This window comes from Nansenia antarctica, assembly GCF_963989245.1.
Source record: "Nansenia antarctica genome assembly, chromosome: 1".
NCBI lineage: Eukaryota > Metazoa > Chordata > Actinopteri > Argentiniformes > Microstomatidae > Nansenia > Nansenia antarctica.
In genome coordinates this window covers 91,562,060-91,587,215 of record NC_137674.1, presented here as the reverse complement: position 1 = coordinate 91,587,215, position 25,156 = coordinate 91,562,060, and the positions used below count along the sequence as shown (strand labels likewise).

General features: G+C 40.1%; 3 protein-coding genes across 3 annotated transcripts in view; 2 read left to right on the top strand and 1 right to left on the bottom strand.

Moving 5' to 3' along the window:
* reps2 (RALBP1 associated Eps domain containing 2) overlaps positions 1-13,256 on the bottom strand; it is a gene marked incomplete at both ends in the record, with an annotated part of 50,297 nt that extends 37,041 nt beyond the window's left edge. The window contains 5 exons of the mRNA XM_080527225.1: positions 2,392-2,500; positions 2,755-2,936; positions 4,073-4,165; positions 4,425-4,548; positions 13,071-13,256. Of these exons, the coding sequence (XP_080383351.1) occupies positions 2,392-2,500; positions 2,755-2,936; positions 4,073-4,165; positions 4,425-4,548; positions 13,071-13,256 (694 nt within the window). The remainder of the gene's footprint in view (positions 1-2,391; positions 2,501-2,754; positions 2,937-4,072; positions 4,166-4,424; positions 4,549-13,070) is intronic.
* Positions 13,257-15,564: 2,308 nt separating this feature from the next.
* Positions 15,565-20,923, top strand: cltrn (collectrin, amino acid transport regulator). Its single transcript, XM_080534060.1, has 6 exons — positions 15,565-15,672; positions 17,437-17,495; positions 18,231-18,316; positions 18,489-18,605; positions 19,130-19,324; positions 19,443-20,923. The coding sequence occupies exons 1-6, from the start codon at positions 15,609-15,611 to the stop codon at positions 19,585-19,587; spliced, it is 666 nt and encodes a 221-aa protein (XP_080390186.1). The 5' UTR covers positions 15,565-15,608; the 3' UTR covers positions 19,588-20,923.
* Positions 20,924-21,711: 788 nt separating this feature from the next.
* On the top strand, positions 21,712-25,124 carry mdp1 (magnesium dependent phosphatase 1). Its single transcript, XM_080550616.1, has 6 exons — positions 21,712-21,856; positions 22,114-22,177; positions 23,885-23,992; positions 24,115-24,222; positions 24,513-24,598; positions 24,862-25,124. Exons 1-6 carry the CDS (start codon positions 21,823-21,825, stop codon positions 24,942-24,944), a joined length of 483 nt encoding a protein of 160 aa, XP_080406742.1. The 5' UTR covers positions 21,712-21,822; the 3' UTR covers positions 24,945-25,124.
* Positions 25,125-25,156: the final 32 nt, after the last annotated feature.

Below are 25,156 nucleotides of genomic sequence, written 5' to 3'. Positions count from 1 at the left end.
TATCTTTTCGATTGCAGTGCATTCTTGGTTGTAGCCTGGTCTATCCAGCCTCCGCGCACTCATTCATTCATGCCCAGACGCGCTCGCGCACCCATTCATGCAAGAAGTGCGCCAAAGCAAACGGCTACACGATGGTTCAAGCACAAGTTCAAGCACAAGCAGTTGGTATTGGTATTTGGTACTGGAAGAAAGAAAATAATAGATATATGGACACAGTCGAGTTTTCGTCAACGAAAACTAGACTAAAACTAAGAAGGATAAAATTGACTAAGTGTGACTAAAACTAACATGCATTTTCATTTAAAGACTAAGACTAAATCTAAAATAGCTTAACACTGCTGCAGAGGCGGCTATTGCTCTTGATGCTGAAAAGGCTTTTGATAGAGTGGAATGGGGGTATCTATTTGCACTATTCAAAAGATTTGGTTTTGGCAATACATTTATCTCTTGGATTCAATTACTGTACACCTCCCCCAAAGCTAGCATTTGCACCAACAACTTTAGGTCCACCTATTTCCCCTTAGCACGAGGAACGAGGCAAGGGTGCCCCCTGTCTCCACTTCTATTTGCGCTAGCAATTGAGCCACTCTCCATCTCCCTCAGGACTTCACAGCTCTTCCGAGGTGTGTTGCGTGGGGATGCAGAGTACAGGGTCTCTCTATACGCGGACGATTTACTTCTATACATGTCTAACCCTGTCTCTGCTGTCCCCCATATACTCTCAATCCTTTAGAGCTTTGGTGGTTTTTCCGGGTACAGACTGAACTATAGAAAAAGTAAATTCTATCCTATCAACAATAGTGCTAAGCAAATCACACAAGCGGAACTACCATTTAATATCTCAGCTCAAGGCTTTAAATATCTTGGTATACAGATCACAAACTCATTCCCCTCTCTCTTTTCTGCCAATTTCTCCCCCCTACTTGATCAAGTAAAATCAGATCTCCAAAGATGAGGCAGTCTGCCTCTGTCCCTAGAAGGCAGGATACAGTCAATAAAGATGACGATACTCCCTAAATTCTCATACCTCTTCCAGTGCATCCCACTATTCCTGCCCAAATCATTCTTTGAATCTCTCGATAAAATAATTTCGACATTCATTTGGAAAGGCAAACAGCCCAGAATTAAAAAACACACACTGCAAAGAGGCCGTGACAATGGTGGCTTGGCTTTGCCTAATTTCATTTACTATTACTGGGCTGCCAATATTCAAAAGATAAATTACTTGCTTCACTCTCCTTTGATAGACTGGTGCTTGCTGGAAGCTGAATCTTGCTACATATATATGCTCCCCTCCTGCAATGATTTACTACAAATTGCCTATATCCCCCTCCAAATTTACCTGCAACCCAGCCCAGTGTTAGCTACCCTTAAGATTTGGGCCCAGTTTCATCTCCACTTTAAGTTTACAGACAGCTTATTCCCCCCCTCCACTTTGGATTCCGCCTTCTTGCTCTGGAAGGACAGAGGCCTTACAAACTTTTCGAACCTCTCAGACATAATGCACTTCCTAAAATTAGAAAAGATTAAGTTTAACCGTTCATTACATATTTTGAAAACCTGACAGCACTTCCTACAAACTGATACTTTTGTAACCAAGCAGTTTGTTGTCTGCCTTGGCCTCTGAGACCATGACGTTTCCAAATAAAACTGACACTAACTTACCTATGAATATATTGTAGCTCATGATCTGACGAGCCTGAATATGACTTATGTAAGCAGCACATTTTTCAGGGAGAAAAACAGAAATATTCATGCCTTTTTCAATGTACATTTCTATACTGGAATAAAAAATATTATTAAAAAAAAGAAAATAAGAAAGCTTGAATGTTACATACTGGACATTGAAAGGTAGACTCTGGGATGTCACATCATGCCATAAATTCACAACAACATTTACCAAAGATATTTAGAGTAAATAAAGATGTGAACAACGGAAGGCATTCATAGTTGATCGTTTCTTGATAGTCTCAGTTTTGAAATGATCTCTGGTAGCATTGCTCTGCTCTTTTCCCATTGACGTTATATATCAGAGTCTACCTTTAAAAGGGTCTTAAAAAGTCTTGACAAATGTGAGAAATGCAAGCTAAGCCTATGTATGTATTTTAATTAAATACACATTATGCCACCTGTATTTTGTAGTTTATTTGTCATACATTGGTCTTTAGACCAAATCTTTTGTAACATACTTTTTAATGTATCTCTGTCCAGACCTCACTCTGAGTTCGTTAGTAAATAGGGCCCCAGGATTCTAGTATTGAGACATTAAGAGAGGGTGACATTATCTAATGGATTTGATATCGGTCTTCTGCTGCTGTACATTTCTTATGAATGTGTTGAATACCTATTTACCCCACTGTATATGTAGATGAGAGATGGTAGTTGCCTTACCCACTTGTGTATCTGTTCCGTTCCTCTGCATGGCATAGGGGTAGTGACGATAGGCTGAGGGAGAATGAGGTGGAGAGCTACAGGGTGAGCGTGGAGGAGACCAAGATTCCTGCTGACACAAACACAGTGATCAGCACTCAGTTTAACAGAGCCTCAAGATAAATGGCTGATTATACCTGATAAGACAATGGCTGAAGACTCTAGAGGGCAGTTGCCTGGTCACTGATTAAACACAATCTGTCACACTGCCATTGGAAAATCTCGATTTAAGATGCTTTCTAGTCTAGGATTCAGTATAATCTTCAATATGTCCAGGTAACCAGTCCTACTGTATGAAATCTAGGGTTGTTATGCCATAATCACCTTCTTCTCCACGTTGCCCTCTGGGGCCCTGAAGGCGCTCCTGTCTGTAGCTGGAGTCCATGATGGGACAGACACAGATGCTGTTGGTCCACATGGCTGGCTCTGAGCGCCAATGCTCTGAGGGTTGCTCAGGTAAGCCTCAGCTTCATTCTTCATCCCAATAAACCTTGGTACAGGTAGATCTAGTATGGACACATGGGAGAAAGCCAAAGGCCAATGACCAATAGCCAACTCATAATGGAGAAAACACTGGTTTAGCCTTTAAGAACAGGTAAAGGATAAGCTTGCATTGAGTCCACAAGGCTCTCTAAAAAATTAAGATTGAAAAAAATTGTGATTTGTAATTGTATTAATGTGCTCAAACAAAAAGGTGTGATATATGAAAAATGTTTTCAGTCAGGCAACCATCATCAGTGCAAGTTAGCCTAACACCACTTGTTTACTTATTACCAGTGTAGTGACTCCCACAGAGAACCGGGTATATTGACATCATAACCACGCACAGCTGCCCCACATTCCTCAATCAGGAGGATGGCCCAGGGAAGCAAACTACTGGCTTGTTAGTCTGGGGTGCCACACCTGTGCCCCCTCATGGGAGCTAACAGAACGGGGAGAGCTACTAACAGGCAACACATGTTGAGAGCTGGTCTCCGGCAGTAAAATTCTGTAGCCAGAACTATTGATGTGGTTTGTCTGTCGCCAGATCCTGGGGCATAGTCTGTCGCCAGATCCTGGGGCATAGTCTGTCGCCAGATCCTGGGGCATAGCCCGACGAGACCTGGGGGGAGAGCCCGACAGCCACTGAGTGGAGCCGGCAGGCCCCTCTGACCCACGCCGACGGAGCTATGCCCCCCTTGGACACTTTAGGCGTCAGACAGTGAATTGAGTTAACCTTATCCCCTGGGCTAATTATTCTTTATTAAATACACCTGGAGAGCTGAACTGCTCCCTGTCATCGGTGTCTGTTTCTATTGGTTGTGCTTGTTATACCCGGTCCTACTTGGTGGTCACCACACCATATATCAAATCTAACTCCACAATTTATGTTATTCACCAGTGTCCTTGTAAAGTAGTATGGACATCTCCAACACTCACACACCAAACACAGTGGATGTCGTAGTATACAGTGTTGAACTCTTTCCATTGGAATGTCACTAAACCACATTTTGTTGTGACAAAATGTCACAAGAGCAAGCATCCTCCAACCCTGCCTTCTTCCTTGTTTAGGACAAGGCACGTACACAAAGAGAGGTAGTGTGTTATCAGGCAAATCTGATCAAAGGATTCCTGATCAAAAGTAAGTTAACCTTTGGCATACATGGGGTTGCCCTGAAGGTATTCTTGAGCTTGAGCTTCTTGATCTTGAGCTTCTTACTGTGACAGATCTCAGATGCTGAATTGGCCTGCTCTGCTGATCCAACCGAATATCACCCATGAAACCGTGGTTAAACTGATGTTTCATCATTGCAAGGGGAGAGAAAAGGATGTGATATTTTTTCTACACATTTTGTATATTTGCAATTAGGACAGCTGATTCTCACTTAGTCCTTTCTACCACGCGACTCCCCTTTTATCCAGATTAGACCAAATCCAGGCATGTTCAGATAAGCCCTTGATCCCTTTTTGCTCTCACAAGATGCTCTCAGGGCTGGGGCAGCAAGCCGACTCACCGGCCGTGACACTGTCCAGGCGGACGGGCAGGCCAGACTGTGCTGCGGCCAGAAGCTTTAGAGCCACGTAGAACTGCCTGGTGCCAAAGTAGCCCAGCCTCTTTGCACCACACACCTCAGTGATCTGCAAGGAGAACAATTGTCACAATCAGAGCCGTACATATACAATATATACAATATATTTTTATAAATATGTGTCACTGGTTCATACAATAAACATGACTGGACATGACCCTTCCAAAGAGATTATTTGGAAGATGATGGTATAAACATTCTTGTTTTTATATGTATTTATTAATGGCCTTGCTTCAGCAAATCCAACTATTGCTCATACTTATTAGTGGACCTGCTTCAGAAATCCAACTATTGTTATTGCTCATACTCATTCTTAACCATCTATCTATCTATCTATCTATCACCTTCGTACCAACATACTGTGTCTGTTTTGATCTTTCTATACTTCCCCTCTCTCATCTATCCAACTTCTCTTTTGTCTATACATTCATCCATCCAATCAAACAACCTATCTCACTTTCTACTACCCAGAACATCATCATAAACCCTGATAAAAGCTTTCTGATAACCATTAAACCATTAAAACTATTACGCTTTTTGTAACTCCAAAAGCTAACCAACCAACTAACTATCTAACCACTCCACTGAAGTACCTATCTATTTATCTATCTAAATCTATTTAAAACTCCATCCATCCAACCAACCAACCATCTCTAACTTCATCTGCTACCATAATAACACTATCTCACTTGCTTTCAACTACCCAGTAAACATGTCCTATTGTATGTGGACTGTTTCGCCCCAAGATTAACAACGTTTTCAAGTTAAACATTTAAAGTCAATATTTAGTAATTTACCTGTATTTTGCCCAAGGGTTAGGTTTGCCAGGTAAATATTACAGATAATAATTTAACACCACCACCCTGTACTGACTGTGGACGTTTCACCCCAAGGTTTTTCAAATAAGTCAATATTTGGTCATTGACAGTTTCAACTGCTGCCTGTCCTCAAAAATGATGAGTGTGAGTGTTTGAATGAGTCGTTTAATGACCACACGACCTAGGTCGGTGGAATTTGTTTTCGGTACAGGTGGAAAGCAGTTTCCAGTTGTGTTTCCAGAGGCCTACATTCTGCAGTCGCAGTATGGACTTTCAAAGTGTATACTGCATATGAACAATTATGTAATTAGTGGGTTTGCTTCAGCAAGTCCAACTATTGTTATTGCACATAATTATTCTTATTAGAGGACTTGCTTCAGCATGTCCAACTACTGTTATTGGTCCTACTTATTCTTATTAGTGGGCTTGCTTCAGCAAGTCCAACTATTCTTCGTTGACATACTTATTATTATTATTATTATTATTATTATTATTATTATTATTATTATTCCAATTCTTCCACCTGCTGCTACAACTTTTAAGCTATCAACACTAATCCAACCCATGGCTCATCCTATTGATATCCTCTCTACCTAGCATTCCATCCAACCAACCAAACCATCTCTAACTTTATCCACCATCATAATAAGACTCTCACTTACTTTCAGTTACTCAACAAATCTATGTTTCAAAACTTTTCCAATACCAAAATAAGACTTTGCAAGCTCACACATTTTCTTCTGGAACCTCTTCTTTAGAACTCTTCTTCTTCCTCCTCCTCTTATTAGTATTCAAATTCTTAAAAATGTTGGTATGCTACTCCTCCTACAGCTTTTAAGCTATTCACACCAATCAAACTTTAAAACATAGAGAGAGGTCTAACTTGCACTAATTGCACTTTTTGCAACTCAAAAACTCCTAAATGTTAACATTTAGGGCAACATTCTGAGAGCTTTTACTGAGAGAATGTTCAGTAAAGGTCTGTGTCATTATAGTGTCGTGACAAGGTCAAACTTTGACTTAATCAGCAGAAGAGATATGCAGGAGACACACCACAACAGGAACTGTTTATCTGGAAACAAAGCCACTTTGGATGGGTGTTTTAGAAGAGAAGGGTAAAGAAGATTAGGATTATCTAGGACGGTCAAGGAGAAATCCCCCCCAACACATGGGAAATGGAAGACTACTGTTTTGAAAAAGAAGAAAAAAAGGGTGTGATCAGTAAGGGCACGATTCATTTTTAATACATTCTAATGATCGAAACCTTAATTGAACACACATGAGCACCAAGTCACTTCCCTGGTCTAGTCTGTGACTATGCACAGAGGTGGTGATGTATCAGGACTGGCCTCATCATCCTTGAGGGTAGAGCCTATAGCAAAAAGCACAGGTGGCTTGGATATGAAACAATGCATTTGCTATGGCACATTTACAATCTTTAATTCACACAAATTGTCTGAAATCCCTCTGTGTCAGAAATTAGCTCCAGTGTTCATGCTACTGAAATGGGCCTCTAAAAATTCCAAATTGCACACGTATGACTTGACAACAAATTAATACCAAGCGACAAAATCATGTGACGTCAAGCCCTGTTGTTCACGTATGACTTTTCCTCCACTATAAACGCTCATCCCCTTCATTGTTTATGATTATGAGAAACAGATTTGTCCTTAATCTACAGGAGAATAACAGTTGGACAAAAACAGTTATCTTATTTAGGCAAAATCAAGGATTAACCTAGATTTTAATCCCCCGGATTCTAACAACCAGTGAATGACGAAATATAGGGAGATATATATTGATATATACAGTACAGTGGCGGGCGGTGCATTTCACACCTAGGCCTTCAGTGATGTCCTACCTGAATTATTCCACCTCTTAATACCATCATTATGACGCCATGGCTCTAGAAACTATACATTTAGACAGAAACGCAGTATAACCGGGCGTTGCCATTGTTATTATAGCGGCACCTTGTCTGGGTGTATTCAATTCATTGCATGAAAACGAAAGCGTCAGTTATTTCCCGAACGTTGCGGTCTGTCGATCTCGATAGGAGAACCGTTTCGAGGTTCCATTTAAGGATGGTTATCTTCCTCGTGTTCATACGGTCACGGGGGTGTGTCGTTTTCCATGGTAGCAGCCCGGGAAGTGGTTAGAAGATCGCATTGAAGCCCCACTTACTCACACAACTGAGCCAGGCAACACAACACACATATCTCTATGGACCCCAGGGTCGCTCCGTATGTCTACATCTCTTGCAGAAAACATTAAATGCTTTGTACTCACCAAAACAACTGATTATTTGAACACAAAATCCATCCTCCTTTCTTTCCTCAAGAAGACTTCAATGACTCTGTTGTACAGTTGATCAGTTCCACCAATAAGTCCTTTTACATGGATATCGTCGCTAACATCGGGGTTCGGCTTGTAGAACAACACCTTCCATCTACACAAATTAGCGAGATCAAGTTTCAGTGTGTTAGCTCCGCCTCCCAATAGTTTGTATCCAATCAAAAGACGTGAAGGCTGATCAGGTGCTCCGCCATCCAGAAGGCCCCTTCGTCGGATTTGCTTGGATTTGCTGCCAACTCGAGAACTGACCACGGCACGCCACAGCTCTTTTCTCGCTCACTTTAAATTACAATCTGTACTCGCGCCACTGTTGAATCTGCAGGCGGGCAGATTTCTTGATACCCTGGCAACACATTATGGCTGAATTTGATTGGATAAAAGCTAAAGGCCAGCCCTCCAAATGTCTGGAAGCAGCGCAACCAAGTGGAAAGCTATGAAATGAAGAGAATAGACTACGGGAATAATTTAATACATATTTGTAGAAAAAAAATATAAAAATTAAATGTATATTCTGATGATGTTTAGGCCAGCAGAGAAGGCCTTGCTGGCCCTGACGGCACACCACTGATACAGTATATATATATATATATATATATATATATATATATATATAGAGAGAGAGAGAGAGAGAGAGAGAGAGAGAGAGAGAGAGAGAGAGAGAGAGAGAGAGAGAGAGAGAGAGAGAGAGAGAGAGAGGAGATTCTTAGAATAGCAACCATGACTGTGTTCAGTCTTTGTCATCTTGCTTCAGAGTGTACTGGACCCATAGAGATGGAACACCGTTCAATATGGCCCTGGTACAATTATAGACATGATCAATATTGTTACATGAGCAGCAAAGCTCAAGCAGTGTGGTTTTCTTTGAAAACTGCTTTGGCAGATTCAGCAATATGAAAACAACCAGTCAATTTAAATTTGTTCATGTTTTTTTTCCAAAATATCAGAATCAGAATTGCTTTTATTAGCCTACATACAGTGGGGGAAATAAGTATTGAACACATCAACATTTTGTCCAGTAAATGTATTTCCAATGAGCCTATTCAAGTGAAATTTGCACCAGACTTTGGTATTAACTCAAACAATCCAGACCAAAAAAATACATTTAAATCCATATGTGTGTGTGTGTGTGTGTGTGTGTGTGTGTGTGTGTGTGTGTGTGTGTGTGTGTGTGTGTGTGTGCGTGCGTGCGTGCGTACGTGCGTGCGTGCGTGCGTGCGTGCGTGCGTGTCTGTACGTGTGTGTGTGGGCCTGTGTAGAGCTAGTGGGTGCAGGCATGCTCATTGGCTAGGAGATTAGGTTCATTGCTATATGGTTTAATAGCTTGTTGATGGCTAGCAGGGGATCCTTCAAAGAATTGTTACTATTACGTTATTGGCAGTTACTACATTATTAGTTGCTACAGGTCCTTTGTGCAAGACTACCCTGTGTGTTTGGAAATAATAGGGTAGGGGGGGCAGTGGGCTGTCACATCAGATGGGGGGAACCTTGCCCTCTCCTTGTGGCAACAGAGGATTAGGTTAGGATTAAACTAACACAGATGAGAGAGCCTTTTGTCAAAAAAGTCCAAGAATTAAAATCTGGTTTGGGGCCAAATCAAGGAGACTCAAACTAACATCATTCCTTCCGAGACGCACAAAGTGATGAGGATCACATGGACGTGAAAGGATTAGAGAGGAGGGAACATTTGCTGGTATGTGTAGAAGGAGAAATGAGAGGGTGCAGATGACAGAAGTGTGACAGCAGTGTGACAGTTAATACCCACTGTCTAATGAGGCTGTGTGTGTGTGTGTGTGTGTGTGTGTGTGTGTGTGTGTGTGTGTGTGCGTGTGTGTGTGTGTGTGTTCAGATCCCTTTAATCAACTATTATAGACAGCGTTACTTCTGCTTGACCTGCATAACAATCTCACTGGCCGCCTCTGCTGCTGAGCTGGCGAAAAGCAGCTACACAGCAGAGTGAAGTGAAAAGCAGCTACACAGCAGAGTGAAGTGAGAAGCTGAACGGGAGACGACTACGAGAGGCTCCTCTGAGGCCAGGCGGCAGACAAAGGCGACCCTATTGTAGTGATTATTAAAGTAGGAGGCCTTAGGCAGGCAAACAAGAGAAGGATATGTGGTCAGATCTCTAATCTCAGGGACAGGCACATGTTATTTTAAGAATGGAAGGAAAACAATGCCAGACACAACACTGTATTCATGTCCCATGCTGACCACATACAATATCCTTCCAAAGTTATTCATCATTCATACTGTGGCATAGAAATATCAAGATTAACACTAATGCCATTATTAATAGTACTGCTTGTGACTTACGGCCAAAGCTATTGGATATCAGACAAGATTTTCTCAAAGTGCTGCAATGAATTAAAGATTAAAGTCTCACTCGTTGCATTCCCCTTTCTCACCATGATGTTGCCCTATCAATAGAGTATGAGAACACTGATTAACTGAGAAGCTTAACAATTAAATATTAATATATTAACAATAACAATGCATATTCAATATAACAATGACAGAATCGATCATACTGAAATGTATGCTGTACCTGTAAACAGGAACAAATAATCAATATTATAGCCATTGCATTCATGCCATCTCAGAAACTCAGTTCTGAAAAACTGAACTGAAAAAAGTTCAAATGAATGAGTGTGTTATTTGCGTAGAGCTTTCTTTAGGTTGATTCTGACTATCCAGTGGGAAATTTGGGTATCATCTTTCTACAATAACTTGGAAAGTTATTAGAAATGTCTAAGTTGGAAATGTCTGAGTTTCCTAGTTCTGAGATGACATGTGACACCAGACATTGGACATGCGGAAAGCCTACAGCACTAACACGTAGGCTTATAAACGTAACAAGCCTATATGGAAAACTTTTACAGAGCTCTTCCACTTCACAGTCAACACATATTGAAACTACAACACACATCTTAGAGGGCTCTGTTGACAGAGGACCACTTTATAAACAATATAAGGTTATCATGTGAGTGTTTCTAAAACTAAATGGTTCAGTGAAATGTTTTTCCGGTTCCTCATAAAACACAACATTCTCTGGGATGAGTCTGGGATATTTCTGCACGACCAGATCACTTCGCTATAAGCCCTCACAATTAGTCACACGGAATTGATTTCAGTGCAGAATAAACGTGTGTAAAATAAATGAGTGTCAGTGCGGGCATTGGCACAGGGCCATCTTGGCTTCACCGAGCGTAGTGACAGTACAGCAGGGAGGGAGGGTCTCAATGGACTATTACTCCAAACAGACATGTCACTCTCTCCTCTCTCCGTTCCTCTCCTCTCTCCTTTCCGGAGGCCTGACAAACAGAGAGCACCCTGGCCTCTGGTCCACATGACTGTATTGGAAGTCTCTCATCAACAAATGATGACACTCAACTCAAAATAACATCAATAAAAGTAACTTATACGGTTCTAATAACACTGTCTGAGAGTAGCCAGACCTACTGGCCAGGCAACAGATATGATCAACTATTTATATTTTCTCATAAGCTTTTCACCATCAACATATTACGATAGAGTTCCATATTTGAGTGGCCAGGAGGAGATTGTGCTGAGAGAGAGCGTTCTCTATATAAGATTACCGAGTCTCTTATGAAAGGCATTTAGGAGAGTCAACAACAGGTGCCAGAGTTGAATTGTGGTTTTATCTATTGGACTTGGAACCCAGACAAGAATGGACATCCATCCTCTGCATTTAATTTCAGAGAGACTGTTCAAGGACATTTCACGCTGACAGAGATGGAGGCGAGTGAGAGTGAACACATTCCTGGAGCACAATGTCTACTCTGTATCAGTAAGATCTTTAGAAATAGGAAACAAATGTTAATACAGACCTACATTTAAAATAGCCAATCCCGTCAGTCAGAGTAGATATAGCCTCGAATATGGATGAATGACTGCTCTGAGACATCAATAAACTTCCTTGATAAATGGAGCACAGGATTTAGCAGTACCTTTAGGTACGAAAAATAACGAATACATCCATGTATCACTAGATAAGCAAATACAATTCTATTAATTAATTCCATGCAAGCCACTGTAATAGGATAAGCAAAAAACAAAGAGACTATTTTCCAAAGTCCTCTATGATATGTGTGACTGACATGAAACGGCCCAGGTCAGTGTTGTGGCACTGCAGGCATCCGGCAGCAGGCCCAGTGTGCATAGAGGGCTGTGTGTCAGTCAGCCGTCATGTTACTACGGCAGGCCGCCAGGGCCAGTCCGGATGGGGAGATGGGGAGGAAACAGCTCTGGGCCAAACTTCCTGACACCACAGAGATACAATAGGCCGTTATCGCTGGGACGACTCCCCGCAGGATGCTGTGTGGTGTGAATGGGATCACTACCTGTTGTGTTCCACACTACCATGTGGAAAAACCCAATCATATCTGTATGTTTTCTCACAAAGACTTTGTGTCTTTCACTCTTTCTCTTTCAGCTTTTCCAGGTTAGGTGAGGTGTTATGAAGGACCGTAAATAATAAAAATGTGATGTTATGATGGCTGTCATAGGCTACTATGCTTCTATATTCTGTTGTTGGAAATAGAAATACTTGTTTTTTTCTTTCATTTTTCACTCAATTTTAATGTTGCAGTAAAGCTAGTGAGCTTTTATCAGAGAGAGAGAGAGAGAGAGAGAGAGAGAGAGAGAGAGAGAGAGAGAGAGAGAGAGAGAGAGAGAGAGAGAGAGAGAGAGTGGGGTGGCACACTTCCTGTATGTGCAGTTCACAGGGTCAAACACACAGCTGTTGTCCTCTGGTTCTGGATCATGGCATTAGCATTAGATAGATAACCCAATGGTCCACCGTGCATACCATTGAGAACCTTCCATGCCCTTTTCTGAAAAAACTCTGTGAGCATTAGCAACACAAAAAAAATGTGATCAGGGGAAGCAGAAATTGAATTTCAAATGGCATAATATTAAATAATTACAATTGGTCTCTGATACTGTATAGGCCTAATTGTTCTGAAATAGTATTTTGACAGTTTGAAGGGATGGCCTGTCAAGAGTGTCAATACTAATGATATATTCCTTACTATCCAATAATTCTGGCAAGGGCTAGAATAGCATTTAAATAACCAGAATCTATAATGTAGCAGATAACATAAGAAGATTCAATAATTCATATATTATAGGCATAGGAGGAGGGGTCTTTTAATTACACCCAACAACAGTCCAACGTCAGTCATCAGCATATCATGTGGTAATACATTTAGCTTACACATTATACCCCCTGTAGCAATTTAATGTTATATTATCAAACCATTACGCGACCACTCCAATCATTGACTGAAATTGCAGTGTCGCGCCCCTCCATCCACCGCAGTTCCTACGCGCCGGCAGGTAAATGACATGTGAGCGAACAAGGCGAACTATCCATACTCACTTGACGCAGGGTTTCGGGAGGCAGCTGAGACGCCCTGAACAGCTCTCCGACTTTGCTCGCCGATAGTTTCCCCGAGGTGTCAGCTTGGCACAGAGTCTGCAGACCCGAGTAACATCTTTGTTCATGATCATTTAGAGAAATGAAACTCCCTCCAGTCCCCGCCGCGCCAGATTCCTCCTGATCCATTCCTGGACGGACACATGGACGAACGAATGCCCTGTCCCGTTCTCAAACAGCCAGATTCCTCCACACACCGACTTGAGCTTATTCCACTGGTGGGGTAAAGGGTTTAGTGAGAGGAGGTGGAATACGAGCACGTTCAGATAGGCTGACTGGTTGTGTGTTGAGCGCACGCAAGCCGCTTGGAGGCGCTACAAGAGCAGAACATGTACTTCGACTCAAAAGTCGACTGATTTGATTTAAATGCGGCAATTGATAGGATAGGGGGCCATATGCAACTCATTGGCCACTCGTGACGTTAGAATTATAAGGTTGAGTTGAGTTTTTGAATTGAGTTTTTTTTACATAATCTGATCCATTAGGTGTTTATTAATGCCTGTGTGGTGTTATTTTAAAAATGTTGATATTTTTGAGTTAGTAATTAATAAAATACAAAGGTTCCATCTCACAAAACATAATGGAATGTAAACACTTTGACGCTCAATATCTCTGAACTGCCCTAAACGGAGATAGAACCTTCTAAGCTCACGCACTGTAAAGTGTCCGCAGTAAAGTCTACACTTTGAGTGACACTTTTTTCTGAGACACATCTCGTTTTGAGACCTTTCAATTGTATTTAGAATTATAAAGTAGTCCTACAAAGGATCGTAACAGATCGAACATTTGTTGAAATGTTAATGTTTAGTTATTGTATATAATGGTGATTTATACTACCACATAATTATGATTTCTTATCTGTAATCGACATTTTGCTTATAGGCTACCATGCTTTCTGGATACGGTGTGAATCCTTATTGTGGTACAATTTAAGATATTACGATTGTATACACATATCTACTGCCATCTTGTGTCAGGAAAAACCTTGAACCAATGAAGATTTTGATCAAACAAAGATGTTCTGATAAGAGGATATGGAGGCCTACACACAGATATACAGTACATATTGTAAACAAATTGGTGTGAGCCTTTATTTTCTTCTACTCATGATTCTTCTCTATGATGACATACCAATATAATTTGATGTACATTGCCCTGTTACATAAGGTAAGAGTAAGGCTGTACATGGTGAAAGACACAGTCAATAAGGTCAGAATAAGACTAGATGGTGAAAGACATAGTCAATCAATGAGGTCAGAGTAGGACTGTACATTCTTCCACCATATCCTAATATCAGTCAGAGCTAGTTTCAGGTTTGAGAAGGGAGAGGCGTTCATCTGGTTATGTTTCAATAAAATGATTAGAGTCTAATTTCTTGTTGGGTGTTGCCTGTTCTTTGGCAAAAAGCCCTCACATTTGAGCAAAATATCATTTACAGGCACAGAGTATGTGTCATGTTGCAAAATCAAACAAGGAAGCTAAACCTTGAGGCTGAATTTCCTTCATGCTATTGTGTCTTTCCTTATTTGTAAATAGTTTTGATAAATAAATAAATTCTGTATGGAAAATAATAAACAAGAAATAAACACATTGTTTTTAATGTCGGTTATCTGAGTCTTGGCAACTATATATGTAAACACATGTTCCCATAAAAATAAATTAAAATAATTGATTGAAGTTTACAAAACATCACCTGGAAAAATTGTATCACATGATAAGCAACTCGTTAAAGGAAGAGTAGAGGGTTAATCATGACACGTTGTCTGGATAGACCTACAGTATAGTATGTTTTTGGCATAGGTCCATTCCAAACACAGAAACCGCCGTTCATACAAAATGTATCAGCTATTAGCAGTCATAAGTACAGCGTCAGCTCTCTTCCTCAGTGACAGTGGTTAGTTAACCTTTTCACACCATGTGAAATAAGTCCAGCTCAGCTAAACACAAATGTTGAGTTTATAACCACAGAAAGATGCTACAAGGATATGTCAGAGTAGTTTCAATCATAGTAAATGTGTATGTGTGTGATATAAAGACCCTTGGTTATTAGTATAACAATAAGGAAAACATTAAACTATTGATAGCAGCAGGGGTTGCTACTGTGACTGAAAACCTGGCAAGGCAAACACAATGGTGACCACTGGGTAAACAGTAGCAGCATGGGTCTGTGTGTTTGTCTCCAAGTCTGCCTCTCACACATTCAACCCTATCAGAGCACTCAGAAAACAAACAGTAGTGCTTTCACTGCTGTGCACACATAACTGTTTCCATAGCTCTCATTCTGCGTTCTGTAGTTTGTGACGACTGTCAGAGCCATTTACTGGGAAGGGAATGTTGTAGGCTGTCATAGTTTAACCATTAAACCGTTGTGGCAAGGACCAGTTTAATTCTTGTGTTGACTTCTGGTCCCCCGACCACTGGGACTTTGACAGAGGCGTTGCTGCAGATTTGGTGACATTTCATTTGTGACTCTCAGAGGTGATGTTACCGCTGCTGTTCCTGCTCTGCCTGGCTCCAGCCCTAGGACAACAAGTCTGCCACTCTGGTAAGTCACCCCCAGTGGATGGGTTATAGCCACATTCTGCTTGTTTGTACATGTTTGAATGGATTTGGGTTTGGGTTTCACTCTAAAATTGATTAATATTTCACTCCCTATAGTTTCACAAGTTATTATCATATATGATCATATATATATATATATATATCGTATATACAGTTGTGAAAGCATTTCATTTTTTTGTTGTTGTTGCTAATTTGCAGAATATACAGTTTTGACACAGGGGAAGAGTCTTATCAGAAGCTTTCTTGAGGAAGGTAACCCTCTATGGCACACATTATGAATCCAGTTGGGAAAAAAATGTTTGGAGTGTTTTTTTGTCTTAGAATAGACCAAATAAACATAATCTAAAGACATTTTAAATAAATATTTTTTGGGGGGTACTTTTTGGGATGCGTTGCCTTGAGGCAACACTGTGCCATAATGGTCAGTCAAAGTCAAAGTCAAAGTCAGCTTTATTGTTAATCTAATATATGTACAGACATACAGAGGGCTGAAAATGTGTTTCCCTCTCATGCACGGTGCATAGCAAACAAAAACAATAAATAACAGTATAATACGACAAGATTAGACATAACTATATACAAAAATACTAGATAAAATATTTTAAATGTGCGGTACAATGTACAGGGGTGGAATACAATAGACAATAGTGCAATAGTGCAATAGTGGTAATTGGCTCAGTATAATAGAGTAAAGCTGCTAAAGTACGTAATTGTAAGTAATGGTAAGTAATGGCATGGAGAGTGCCCCCGAGAGGCGCCCGAGAGGTGCCCCAAGAGAGGCGCGCCTGCCCCCTGACAGGTGCGCCTGACCATTGTCATGGTGTCATGGTGAATCCATGGTGGCACCGTGTTGCCTCAAGGCAACATTTGCAACTTACCATAATGGTACGGTGTTGCCTCAAAGGCAACATTTTCATTTTAACAAGTTTCCATTACTTAATTAGCAAATAAAGTAAATTAAACTATTAGAAGGTAAGCTTTACTCAGCTATTATTATTAATATATTTTTTTCCAGATTGAAAAAGGCCAGGAAAAGATGTTTTCAGACGATGTTTGTGGAGAGAAATGGCTAAGCTGATCCTTGTGGGACAGCCTGCAAAAAAGGGATTCAGCATGGCCTCCAGAGAGACATGTGACACATTCAAACACTGCCTTTGGTTCCTTAAGGCCCTGCCTCTTTTTATTGCATCATAACGGGGGATGCATTGTGTGAATGTAAAAGGCCAAGAATGGGTATGTTGCCTAGATGCAACAAGGTGCCATAGTTAATGATTACTGTACTTCGTTTAATGACTGAATCATTGTATTGAGGGAAATTAAGGTGTTCTGTTTTCTCTCTGTTGGCATTGTACTTTTAAAGAGTAATTGCAAAGAGAGGGATTTCAAATCAAACTTTAAATTTCATAAACAGATGTAATACAAACATAAAAAACATTGTACATCCAAAGCAGTGATTACGTGATGGGACAAATGGGAGTAGATACAGCACTGAACACATTGTTCTTTATTAGTTCAATATGAAGAAAGGTCTGATCAGCAGGGTGTTCTTTTATAGTTTCAATGTTGCCATGTGTTTACTATTTGTGTCATTTGTATCAACCCATAACCATACATCAATGACCTGTAAAAACCCCCAATATGTGTTCTTCTATGCATAACGTTTCAGGATGGATCCAGATGTTTGTTTGAGAGGAGGGGAGAGAACCACTATTTAATTAACTAATACTAACTCATACTCTCTTTGTAGGTGTTTTAGATGGCTACAAAGTTCGACTCAGCATCAAGACTGCTTTGGGAGATGATGCTGTAAGTACTGTGTTGTTTACTTAAGTCCAACAATTGATGTACCAAATTGTCCCTTTAATGCTTCTACCATATCTCAAGTTAGATTTTATTTCTGCTTTGAGAGAGGAGAGGTATTCATCCCCTTATATGACTTTCAATAAAATGAGAGAGTCATTTCCTGTTGGGTGTTGCCTGTTCTTTTGAAACCATAAATGTCCATAAATGGATGTACAGAACCAATCCCAGATTGTCTCTTTAACTTTTGTAATGATTGAATAAGTATGGTAAATGGACCGCACTTTTATAGCGCCTTATTCCAAAGCACTTTATAATGGCCTCTCATTCACCCATTTACACACCAATTGCGGCAAGCTACCATGCAAGGCACCGGCCAGGGATCGAACCGCCGAACCACACCCCTTGCGATCAATAGACACCAGAGCCAGAGCCGCCCTACAGTGGAACATAAACAACAACAAACAAACAAAAGACATACATTAACATTTGTGAAGTGATGTTGTAATAGGTTGAGGGGCAGCTGTGGCTCAGCTGGTAGAACTGGCGTCTAATGATCGCGAGGTCCGCAAATCGGCGGTTCGAACCCTGACTACCCCGACCACGTGTCAAAGTGTCCTTGAGCGAGGCACTGAACCCCTAATTGCTTCAGGGTCGCCTTCTATGGCTCTGACCCCTTGCCTAGAGCATAAAATACATTTCGTTGTACTCTGTGCAATGACAAAGTTGATTCTATTGCAGTATGAATGGAATGAGAGTGAAATGTTCCTGTTCCGGGCTATGATGGCTTTTGCCATGAGGAGATACTACAATTCGGAATCTTTCAAGTAAGAAAAACGTATTTTCATCAGTTTGGTTTGAGGCTTGCAGTTTCAACTTGCTTCCAGGCTTGTGTTTGCACATGGAGGCCTTATCAGTTGTTCTCTGAAAGATACTGTACATGATTGTCCATTATTGTCTCTCTGATGTGTTGAGTAATGCTGATGACATATTTTCCAGTGTCTCCAGCGTTGTGGTGTGTGATGAGACTCCAAGAGTCTCATTCTGGTTTGTGGTGACATCACCTGAAGATGCTACCATGCTTGTTGAAAAGGCAGATGTGGAGAGGGCTGTGAGGTAATGATCTGCAATCACATTTACACCACCAAATGTATGTACACAGTAAGAAAAGGAACTAAAACTGATATAACTATATACAATGGTTGGTAAATGTACCTTAGATGAAAACAATGAACTCTTACTGTAGTAAACCCACCATAAATCAGATTGCTTATGGAAATACAGTAGCCTAACACTCCCTGAAGAGTGTCTCTTGGAAGATACAGTAATAGAACTTTGGACCCACTCACAAGTACATATTCTATAACCAAAAGACCTGTGATCTAAGCATTTCACCAGTTAGCAAGTTATGCAATAAATTAGTTATTACATTCTATCTATCATAGAAACACGGCCACAGTGTGTTGAGGTTTTGAGACATTTTCCACAAATGAGTAGGCTTTGAGCTCAGTGACCAACAGTAAATGCACAGTGTAGCATACTATAATATAGTGTGATAATATATGAGCTAGTGTGTTTACATGTAATATGTGTAATATAATGCACATTCTGGGTCTAAAACACACTTCTATGTACAACAGGATGTCAAGGCATCGCATCAACAATGCTTTCCTGCTGACTGATCGGACCATGGAGTTCCTGGGCATTTATCCCACATTGGCAGCGCCAGTGAACCCAGAGCCTCCGCCTTGGCTCATCGTGTTTGGAGTGGTCATAGGGGCAGTGTTCATTGGCATCATTGCCCTGCTGGTCTCATCTATCGTCCAAAGGAGACGGTGAGTCGATCCTTTTACATGACATAAATCTCTTTCTCTGTTCTTGATGCATATGATTGATTATTGATTTATGATTATATGGTTATTGAACTATTGTTCCTGTTTCATACCAATCTAGCAAGAATGATAAGATGACAGAGGAGGGACATGATGAAGAAGTGAAGCCGGTGAAGGTGAGGAACAGCCTTGGAGGTGAGAACTTAAACCTGGACGGAGTTTATAACAGAAGTTTCACGGATGACGATCGATTCACAACGTTTTAAAGGATTCCATTAAAGCAAACAAGCCGAGCAAACAAGAAGAGAAACGAGACGTTAAAAAGAAACTCCACATTTTGTACAGATGTTGAAGAAAGTACAATCTATGCTTCGGATTTGTTTATCTAGGCTCTTTCACCAACTGCTAACTTTTCTATCACCAAAAGTCAATGTAGGTCTACCCTAAATTAGCATGTTTGAAATGTCATGCTCGAATCATCCCACATTCTTTGAAAAGACTCAATGACTGCATTTAATCTATTCTGGTTTTGGCATGATATTTCAAACAGGCTAATAAGGGTACATTGACATCCATTAGTTTTTGGTTAGAAAGTGCTAATATTTGTCAGTGGCTACATAAACAAAACCAAAGAGTGGTTTACAACTTGTTTCGCATGTGGGACTGAATAGACAAAAGATACTCTAACTTGAAACATGGAATATCAATAATACTAACCCTAACATGTTAAGTTGATAATGTCTTTAATGAAGCTAGATTTGGGTTTCTCTGCATTTGAGCTTAACTAATACAGCATGAGCTATTTTCAGAATCATGGTTGAAGTCAGTGAGATTAAAATAATAATAATAATAATAAATACATATACACACATATAATATTATAATATGTTATAATCGTAGATTTTACCCACATTTTACCATATTCAAAAAGTTGCATGTCCTGCAGATTTGCTTACTGAAACATGTTATCTCTCTGGCAGTTAGTAAATAGAAGATAAATCACATGTACCCTTTTGATTGGGCTGGATGGGCTCTATGATCACAATATATGATAATACATTTATAACAGAGACACAGATCAACAAATGTATGTGAGAAGGGGGAAATGATTGATTCAGTGTCTCTGGTAGCCCCATCTAGTGAGTTGACCACCTATTAAACCTTTTTACTGCTTTGTTGAACTGAACTTGAACTGCTCTATAAAAGTGATCCGTATGGGTTGTAACATTCTAGTCTTTTCTAGCATGTTTCTAGTAATTGTCTGAAAGAGCACATAATATGACAAAAATGTCAATCAGAGTGAGGAAATAAACGTGTTCTAATAACATGTTGCATCAGCCAAGATCAGCTGTTATAAACACTTGTATGACATGCATTTAGTCAACTACTTATTTATTCAGCAACTCCACATGTATTGTACATGAACACATGACATTCAATGTCTGCAATAACACACTATTATTTAGCAAAATGTCCTCAGTGAGAGAAATAGTGATTCCATGACGCATACTGTACCATACAGTAGAACCTGTAATTAACTCTCTTGTAATGATTTACACCATGTGCTGATCATGTTGTACAATAAACAGAACTTTACCAGTTCCAGCACCAGGTTTCTATGGAACTGCTCCTGTCTGGTATCCTTCTTCTCATTCGGTCTCTGGGCTCTCTACCCTTCTCATATATATATATATATATATATATATATATATATATATATATATATATATATATATATATATATATATATATTTGGTAGATATCCATGAGGAGCCACCATTTCACACATAACCTATTTTTTTGTAATCAAATGTGGCATCACATAAGAAGCTGTCAACCAATTAGTGTGTGGCACGTAACTCCACATGTTGTACAGATGTTGAAGAAAGTACAATCTATGCTTCGGATTTGTTTATCTAGGCTCTTTCACCAACTGCTAACTTTTCTATCCCCAAAAGTCAATGTAGGTCTACCCTAAATTAGCATGTTCATGCTCGAATCATCCGAAATTCTTTGAAAAGACTCAATGACTGAATCTATTCTGATTTTGGCATGATATTTCAAACAGGCTAATAAGGGTTCTGGCCATTCAAATGCCATAGATGATTCCATTCCGATGACCTGAACAACGATTCAAATGGGCACACACATTGTCTGTACTTTTTGAACATCATGTCCCTTGTGTGTTGTTAGATCTTGAAGATATTAAAAAGGTCTGGCTAGGGCTTTGTAGACTACCTACCTACCTGTTATGTAGGCTACTTGTACAGAGCCTTGACAGTACCTGATATCCTGTGGCAAAAATGAGTGAGCGGTGACCCCTGCTGGCTATAGAGTGTATTACATCAACGGTCCTTCCATCTACCAATCACATGATCACAACACGGAAAGACATTGACAACAGTTAGCTTTCAAGAATGATCTAAGTTGAATTGTCTTATCTTTCTTGAAGAGAAGCGGTTGAGCACATTTTTGCTTGCTCGGTAAATAACTACCTCGCAATGTGTAAACCAAAATGTGTTGTATTTGACCTGGGTAAGTTGTTGAAGCAGCCTGGTAGATAGCTAGCTAGCCTTCACCCACTGTGTTCTGTGTTGTACTTGCCACTGTACCTTATTAGCTACCGTATATTTTTCCCAAACATTGTCTATCAATGACCATCATATAACACCATGATATCGATTGCCATTGTAAATAACAGCTCAATCAGTTAGAGCTTTAACTGCTGTATGCTACTACTGTTGCCTGGTGTCCTTTTCATTCGGTCTGTCTCTGTTCTCTACCGTTCTCAGATTTTACTCTTTGGCCCTTTTGGGTAGATACCCATGTGGATCCACCATTTCACAAAAACGAAAAGTAAGGGTTCCTCCTTTTCTAAATGGATGTTAATATCCATGTCTCAGTACTATAATAACAGTGGTGCTTCATATCCTTTGCTACACCCTTTGCTACTATCTTGCCATGTCCCCACATTCATCATGCTACCTGATTCAGGCCAACAGTCTGAGAGCCCCACTGCTGTGTAGCAGGGCAACTGCTATGGAATTTTAAGAACTCTTAAATGTTTGATAAATGCACTTTTCCGCTCCCTGTTATGAATGTCCTCAAATATCACATCATTCGGTACAACCGCTAAAACACACTGAAAATGGTGAAATATTTTAGAAAGATATATTTAATATGAATTCTTGCTAAGTTCAAGCTCAAGGTCAAGTTCTCACATAGTAGCTGAACATGTGCCTGTTTTAACTGTTGACTTGAAGAAAATAATTCGGTACAACCAGAAATCTGTTGTAAAAAAAAAAGATTTGGTTGTACCGAATGATGACAATCTATGCTAGTCCTATTTACACATCTTTGGGTGCAAAATCTAAAATATATTATTAATGGGAATTGTGTAACGCATCATTTAACTTTTTTACTTTTTGCACTTCTGAAAACCTTATCCGTCATTGACCCTAATAATCTTGTTCTTATCTTGATCTTGTTATCGTATACCATATCTTGTTCATAATATCATGTTGTTTATCAGAATCAGATTTATTTTTAGCCAGGTAGGTCTTCCACATATACTAGGAATTTGTTCTGGACTGTTGGTGCATACAATACATACAATGTATACAAACATCAGGAACTCATGATATGCAACCAAATATGAAACATTATTTTGTTTTACATGTATGTAAGTGTCCCAATAATTTAAAGCTGCTTAACTTATAAATAACTTATACTGCTATAAAACAAACCTGCAGCCTCCAGTACTGAGTTTCCCCTTCTCCTGCGGGCTCTTTCAATGTTTCGTATGTTGGCATACTCCATATAGCATTCTCTATGGTAGCCAATATTAGCTGGCACCTCTGGAATGTAACTGTCTACTACTAGGTTATATCTTTTTTTACAGCCCTTTCTGCAATTTGGCTTTCTGTAGTGTGAAGATTCATCCACTGTAGAGAACAATGTACACATTTGGTCCAACTTGCATCTGAAAATGCTATAATATTATCCATTTGGTTTGTTAAATGCATACAACACTCCATAATTCATCACATCTCTTTATTTCTCCGTGGTTGCTAGGGTTAACATCCAGTCAGTTGCTAGGGTTAACAGCCATTACATTTCGGGGTCCTAATGAAGCCGTACTCAAATTCTGATTTCAGAAGTTCTGATTTTCTGGTTTATCAACTAGAGTGACCAGCGATGTCCCTGAGCAGAGAGACGATTAAAAGATACGTTTGTGAAAATCTCCGACATAACTAGAGCTGCCAACAAATTTTATTAGACTTAGTAGAATTACGTAATATCTTAAAACATTGTGTACTCTATAGATGGAAATCGATAAACTTCACGAAAAACGCTTTCGGCCCACCACCTATATATATTACCCTCTAACCATCTGTCATCTGTCCATCCAATATCTCACATTCTTTCAATTACCCAGCTAATCCTTCCATCTATTTTTCAGTTAACCATCTTTAAACGTTTCCTGCTACCAAAATAAAACTGCAAGCCCACATTTTCTTCTGGAGGTTCTTTTTGTAGTTCCTCATATCGCTATTTCTCCAGGGGAAGTGTGTTGGATTCACGTGGGGAAAAGATTGTTCTGTTCCCAGGCACTGTGGAGGTGCTGACCTCTCTGCATAGCCAAGGGTTCCAGATTGGGGTGGCATCACGGTCAGTATACATACACACATTTTTCACATTTTCTTTTCTTTCCATATCTTATTATGATTGAATGAATAAATAATTGTCTTAAACAATAAAACATGTTTGTAATATGTTCATATATTTCTTAGCACAGGGGAGGTGGATGGGGCCAATCAGCTCTTGTCCCTCTTGGATCTCAACCAATACATTTCCTTCAAGGAAATCTATCCAGGTTCGAAGGTCACTCACTTCAATAAGTAAGCATCTGGTCATCAAATCACAATATTCCGCCACTAGGGCTTCTGTAGTGATGCAGTGAGTTGCAAAAATGATGGTGTGTTTGTGTGTTCACTATGTGTGCTTATGGCGTGTGTGTTTGCTAGTGTACCGTACGGGTGTGTGTGTGTGTGTGTGTGTGTGTGTGTGTGTGTGTGTGTGTGTGTGTGTGTGTGTGTGTGTGTGTGTGTGTGTGTGTGTGTGTGTGTGTGTGTGTGTGTGAGTGACTGCCTATGTGTTTGTTTCATGCGGATCTGTAATTGTTGTTCAGGCTACGGGCAGACACCGGGTTCCAGTTCAGTGAGATGATGTTCTTTGATGATGAACAGAGAAACATCACAGATATCAGTCGACTAGGTACCTGGTATTACTCTCAGCCTCAGTCCATTACATCCTGCAACCAAGTACTCTGTTATTTACCTTCATTCATTATAATTTATGCGTAACTGAATGTGCAAGATATTGATGATTTCTATCTTACACTGTTTGGACGGTGACCACAAATATATAATATTTGTATAATGTGTAATCTGTTGTGCCAGAGGATGTGAACACAAATGTTTTGAAGTGTAAGAGAGAGTTCTTCTGCTTCAACTGACCCTGCGTCTCTGCTTCCTCAGGTGTGCATTGTGTTCTGGTGCGAAAAGGAGTGACGATGAAATTAGTTAATGATGAGCTTTTGCGCTTCTCCCACAAGGACTGATGCACGGATGCAGTACCTATCTTTGACCTCTGGTGGCAGCGTTGTACCCCATTGAATCCTGGGTTGGACAGAAACCTCAGCACTTCACTCTCAAACCTCACTGTAAAAACACTGAGCAAGGTTTTAAGAAGATGGAGGAATAGTTCTCTCAATAATTTGAAATGATCATTAACCTGCCAACCCAGGGCCTTGCCATATTAGTGTGCTTCTAT